General features: G+C 40.4%; 1 protein-coding gene across 1 annotated transcript in view; it reads left to right on the top strand.

Moving 5' to 3' along the window:
• The first annotated feature begins 3,747 nt into the window (after positions 1 to 3,747).
• The window catches only part of LOC107093272 (transcription factor 24-like), a 7,124-nt gene continuing 4,429 nt past the window's right edge, over positions 3,748 to 6,442 (top strand). The window contains exons 1-3 of the mRNA XM_015388241.1: positions 3,748 to 4,231; positions 5,372 to 5,512; positions 5,584 to 5,748. Coding sequence (XP_015243727.1) covers positions 3,977 to 4,231; positions 5,372 to 5,512; positions 5,584 to 5,748 — 561 coding nt within the window. The 5' untranslated portion in view covers positions 3,748 to 3,976. The remainder of the gene's footprint in view (positions 4,232 to 5,371; positions 5,513 to 5,583; positions 5,749 to 6,442) is intronic.

Here is a 6,442-nt window from a genome sequence, read left to right as displayed (position 1 = left end):
GAGGTCTCTAAGGGACACACACTTGTTTGTTATAGACCACATTTTTATTTTTCTCCATAGTTTACAAATAATCTCTTTGAATAGTGATTTCCTGCTTTTTTCTCATCCTGTCTCTCATAGTTGAAGTGTAGCTATGGTATAAACAGACCTCTCATATTTCTATGTGGTAGAAATGAAACAGCCTGTGGCTGAATTACTACTTTCTTTATTTCCCGTTGCATATGTTGGTAGACCTCACCCCAGTGAAGGTTGGTGTTTGATGAAGTGGTTTAACTTTAGGAACTTGCATAAAATCATAGTCACCTGTTTTACTGACACTGAACGGGATTAAGATGCCTAATCTGATTAGAATGATTAACCTAATCTGGATGAAGGATTGGATTTGTTTTCTTCTTGGATGTTTTTTACAATAAAAAATACACGTAAAATATTTCATACATGTGAAATGCATTTTTGTTGTAGTTTTTAGTCTTATCCACATTGATAACCGGGAATCCTTTTGAGGAAAACCTGCTCTGATTTGAAGAGACTGCATCCATCCCACTTAGGATGGTAAGACCCCTCTTTTTAGGAATCTGGCCAAATGTATTGGTCCTCCACAACCAGACAGTCCAGGGAGCATACTATGAAGAAGAGTCGTAGTTTACCAAACCTCTCTGCAGCTTCTCTACTGTTACCCACTCATTACCCCATCCAGACAGTGTCTTGCCTACGACCAAAATCAAATAAATTAGAACAGAATTCTAAAGGAGTCAATCATGATAATCTAATTAAAATTAAATGCCTACGGGAACCTGCTTAGTCTGGAAAAATAGTTTACTGCTGTATAAGATGACCCTTCGTTAAGCAAGAGCAGAATATACCAAAATATACCAAAAATACCGTTGCAAAACTCACCCAGAGTCGTAGCTCTGTTGCACTTTCCATCCCATCTGCAGTAATAATTTTATGGCATTCTTTATAAATAAGAATCATTCTGTTAAAAATAAGTTCATTGGCGCCCCTATAAATATGATTTGTTTATCTCCGGAAGGTGAGGTAGCTTTGCTTTGTTTTGATCCAGTTTAACTTTCAGAGTTAGCAAAACTATTTTCTTCATCTAAGCCTTCATCTTGTATGTTAGATCCAGTATCCTGAGCTACCAGTTATGCTGCTATAGGCTTAGACTGCTGGAGGACATAAGGACCCCTTTTCCTCATTGTGCTTCATTCTATCTCTATTTCCCCATTCTTCAGTATTTGTTTTTTCCACCTCTAACTTTATGCTCTCTCTGCTTAATGTTGTCATAGTAGCTTCATCAGGTCTGTTTCTGCTTGGCTGTGACTGAGCCTGCTTCTGCTGGAGGTTTCTTCCTGTGAAAAGGAAGTTTTTCTCTCCACTGTCACTACAAGCAAGTTTGGTGTGAGGTGTGAGGGATTGCTGTGGAGACAATGAGTCGATGCAATCAACTTGTTTTCCTTGTGACTGTATGATCTGGTTGAACTGTAAAGTGCCTTGAGATGACGTGTTGTGAATTGGCATTATAGAAATAAACTGAATTGAATTAACTACATTGAATATTTTCTTGTATCCCAACAACAGAGATTTTCTTTTACAACTGCTTTGTTTGTGGTTTCTTTTATAAGAAACCATTTCATCCATCCATTTCCATCAATCTTTATCCCTGCTGGGGTCATGAGGGGTGCTGGTGTCTATCTCCAGCTGTCTACACAGCGGGGTTCACCCTGGACCGGCCTCCAGTCCATCGCAGGGCAACTCAAACAGGACAAACAACCATTCACACACACTCACACCAAGGAGAATTTAGAGAAGCCAATTAACCTAATAGTCATGTTTTTGGACTGTGGGAGGAAGCTGGAGTACCCGGAGAGAACCCATGCATGCTCAGGGAGAATATGCAAACTCCTGGCCGGGAATCAAACCCAGAACATTCTTGCTGCAAGGCAGTGGTGCTACCCACTGCTCCACTGAGCAGCCCTGTGTAGTTTAGTTCTACTATTACACATAGGCAAAGAAAAAGGTAATTCTGGTCTTTTAGATAAAGTTCAGCTGATAAGTTTTTCTTTATTAGTTCTAAGTTCTGCATCCTTTAAAGTTCAAAGAGTTGCTCTTTCCTCAGTCCACCTTAATAAAACCTACTTAGAGCCACAGATGTTGTGAGTTTCTGGATAAAATACATGGTTTTTGATAAACATCTCTGTAAGATAACCTGTTTTATCTTTATTTTGGGTTTAAAAAACAGGATGGTTATATTTTTTATAAGATGGTGATATTTGTGGAAAACAGTGCAGCCATTATTTTTTCCAACCTAATATCAGTAGAAATAGATCACAAAGAAAAATGGGCTCCTCATTTGATCAGGTGAATCGATAAATTGTCCCAAATTTCCTTAATTTGTGGGAGATTAGTAATCTGATGTGTTCCCAGATGTAAAACCTGCAGAGTCCGCTGTTAATGTTCCAAAACTATATTCATTTTTAATTTAATGCTACTTTGTGTACAAATAATTGTTTCATGTGTTTTTTTTTCTTTCTTTTCAAAATTTAGAAAAAAAAGAGTTAAAAATTGCCGCTGTATTGGTATTGATATTGATTAATCAATCAAAATCAAAATCCACATATCAGTCTTTTATAAATCATTGATCAGCCATAAAATTGGTGCCATCCCCCCCCCCCCCCCCCAAAAAATATTACTACTACCTTTAGGATCCTTCTCATTCAAATATTTAAAACAAATAAAAATACTTAAAACCTTCAGTATGAACTGGTTCTGTAGTTGTTGAGCCACAGGCTGCAGAGCACTGTTCCTAGACTCCCAGTAAATCTCCCAGTGGTTCTGGTTGCACAGTTTTAGAACCGAGGCCTGAATGTTCTGGAAGCTCAGCTACCTGGAAGAACAGCTCCATATGTCAAAGTGATCGAAACACTGGAAAAATATGCATTTTTTCTTAAAATAAGTGCATTTTCCCTTGATTTGAGGAGGTAAGTGAGACACTTTGCCAATGGGAAAAGACAGTTTACATGTAAAATAAGAAAATAACTATTTAATTGTCTAATTTCAAGTGGATATTATCTAATTAGCTTACTTTAAGAGTTAAAATCCTCATTCCATAGGCAAATCATTCTATTACCCTCCTCAAATTGAGGGTAATTTAAGACATTTGGACTTATTTCTAGATCATCTTTGCAGTGAAGATAATGACTCCAGTTGTGAAGAGATTCTTCAGTCTGATGGTGAGAGGAGTGTTTTAACCAGAACATACATTAAGACATAACAGAACCTCTTTAACCTTTTCCACCTGCAGCTTTGACCAGGAGGACATCCCTTCTGGGAAGATGTTCTACGTCGGGATAAATTCATCTAAAATATCTGTTGGAGTTAACGATTCAAAGTCAGTTTTACCAAACTCCTGTCCGTCTTTGGCAAGGTTCAATGTCGCGCTGCCCTGCAGCTTGGATCCCACCCCTGTCCAGCTGTTAGCAGAGCTCTGAGTTTCCCAAGGCCCCCCCGGTGCCCTGGCCCCCTCCCAGTCCCCCACTCCCCCAGGCGCTGACTGCTCACCCGCCTGCTCTTCTTGGCAACTGAACAGCCAGGGGAGGATCAGGATGACCGGGCGGCTGAGATAAGGACCACATGAAGTTTCCCGCATTACCTCACCCCCGATTAGGAAACAAGCCCAGAGACACGCAGAGCAGAGGGGGGAGGAACCCTCTGGATGGACAGGGATGAGGCTACGAGAGGCGGCCGCCGTGTCTGCAGTCTTCACCAGCTGCCTGATGGTTGAGGGTGGGCCGGGGGTCCTACAGAGGATCAGGCAGCGTTGGGGTAGCGGACCAGAACCAGAAGGATGTGATGAGTATTTAAAGCTGCTTCAGTCAGTAGCTTCTTCTGAGATCTGGATCAGGCTCTAAAGATGAGAAGATGACCTCAGGTCATCAGCTTTGTTGTGTTTTCACTGAATTACCTACCAGACAGAATGAACTCTCCTCACAGCCGCCTGCTGCGCTCTGAAGCAGACCTCCATCCGGCCAATCAAAACACATCCAGCAGAGGGGGGGGGACTTCTCCACACTTACATGGCGTTTGCTGCTGCTCTCCGGCCGGATCCATGGCGGTCAGTCCTCTGGAGGGTCTCATGTCAGTGACAGTGAAGCAGCAGCTGGGATCCAGCAGCGCTGCAGCCGACCGCCCAGCATCCCTGCAGGGACCCAGAGACAAATCCAGGAAGTGGGTAAGTCTGGACTCAGTTCGCTCTGATGAAACCTGGTTTAACGCAGAGCAGCAGAACGCAGTCAAAGGAGTAGGTGAAACATGCAGACTGTGTGTTTTTAGATCACTCGTGTTTAATTAATTCCATCAAATGTGGCGGATAAATGTGTCCTTCTATCCAGTGTGTCCTTCACCGCCCATTTCCCATAATTCATCAGGGGTCAAAGCGGATTGGTCGAGCTCACACAGCAATGCTGGATGACGGTCAAAAAATTAGGATTAAATATTGATATATTACGCTTTCTATGACCTATAATAAACTTTTCAGAGGCAAATAATGTTGCTTTGTTAAACTAAATATCAGATCAGTTGGTCAAGATTTCACCAAATAAAAAAAAAAGTTTTTTTTGAGATGTGAGGATGTCCTAAAAATCTAAATCATATTCCTGCAGCAGGATGTTTGAGTGTTGGTATCAGGCTTTTAGACAATGTGATCTGTAACACGTGATTGAAAAGAATTAATTTCATAAAACTTAATCTGAAAATTTTTTATAAATTAAATTGGAAAATACTAAATTAGTATATAAAAATATAAATAAAAAAACATTTGAAAAAAAAAATCATTTCTGGTATATGTGTTTTTTTTTTAATGGATCATGCGTTCCCTCCTCTACTGTACTTTGGAGCAACGATGGAGCAAAATCCATAAACAAATAAATATAACCTCTTCTACAATAAATACAGATCAGTTTAGTAACATTTTCTATAAACAGTCTGGATGTAAATCTGACTGCAGATGAAATAAAAAGCAAACGATCTGCAGAAAGAGCTAAAAAAAAAAAAGAGGAATGTTATTCTTTCTTATTGATGCAGGAAGGCCTCAGATAATTAATAAAAAAAACCTGTTAATGCTGTGCAATGTTCAATATTTATTTCCTCTTGGTTTATGTTTCTATATATCATTTAAACTAAATCTGAAAAGAAAACAATGTTGTTCATTTTTTGTGAGATTTTATTTTAGCTTTATGATAATCCTTGTGATGAATGCAGAGACAGAGTCCTACTTCCTGTTGTTGTTCTGAGGTGTAGTTGGATCAGAACGATGGCTGCTGATCAACAGGGAATCCTCAGCTCCTAACTGAACGGCTGAAATGTGTTTTAGGAGCAGGCTGTGTGTGGGTCCAGGTCCCACTCTGGCCCCGTGCTCCACAGCAGGCCCCTGAGGACTCAGCACTCCCCAGAAAATGCAGCCAGAGAGAGGAGCAGGGTGCGTAACCTGCGGCAGGCCTTCCACAGCCTACAGGTATGTTTAACTGCTTTTCCTCACCTCCTCCTTTAAGCGGCCGTCTAACCTCAGAGTTCATTTGTCTCCAGGCAGCTCTGCCTTCAGTCCCACCTGACACCAAGCTCTCCAAGCTGGATGTTCTGGTTCTGGCTACAAACTACATAGCACACCTGACAGAGACGTTGGACCAGGACGGGGGGGTGATGGAGCACTCTGTGCCGCCCCGGCCGGGGGGGTACCTGCATCCTGTTAAGGTAAGGAACCAATAGAGGTTCTCCTTTTTCTCTCCCTTCCTTGTTATTTTTTTATGAGCTGTTCTTTTTATTGCCAGAGGAAAATATCCTCCTTATAGAGTGAATCTGAACGACCAGAATCACCAAACTGTTTGATAAAAGCAGTATAGGACCATAAAGAACTATGAGCTTATCATGCTGTGCATATAATTCTCCACTCTAAAGAAGTGGAATGAATCGATTCCCTAATCTGAGAAAATACAACATCTCAGTTGTTTTTTTTATCTGCTTGAGATGTTTTTTTTCCAGCATAAAGAAGAAAGCAATCTTTTTTAAAGTCGTAGGGAAATCATATTTAAATGTTAAATATTTCTGACTTAAACATGCATATAAATGTACTCTTTATCAGATAATATTGATATAATATGTCCCAAAATTTAGAAAATTATAAATAAAAATCCTGTCTTAAAATCTGTGTTTTTTTTTCATTATCTTATTCAGGCCAGTATACATCAGTCTGAACACCTAAATTCAGCCAGTCATATATCAACAGTCATCTGTCAATCAAATGTTTTCGGTCATAGCATCTTGATTCATATGTCGCAGCTAATATACGCAACGGCTGAAATCAGAATCCTTTCCTTTCCCATTGAGTTGCGTCCCAGTGTTCACAGGGATGGACGTCTGTGTCTTCAGCAGGCGTAGAGCTAACAGA

The sequence above is a fragment of the Cyprinodon variegatus genome, unplaced genomic scaffold (assembly GCF_000732505.1).
Source record: "Cyprinodon variegatus isolate N-32 unplaced genomic scaffold, C_variegatus-1.0 Scaffold417, whole genome shotgun sequence".
Taxonomy (NCBI): domain Eukaryota; kingdom Metazoa; phylum Chordata; class Actinopteri; order Cyprinodontiformes; family Cyprinodontidae; genus Cyprinodon; species Cyprinodon variegatus.
The sequence above is the reverse complement of the archived record's forward strand: the minus strand, read 5'-3'. Positions and strand labels throughout refer to the sequence as shown.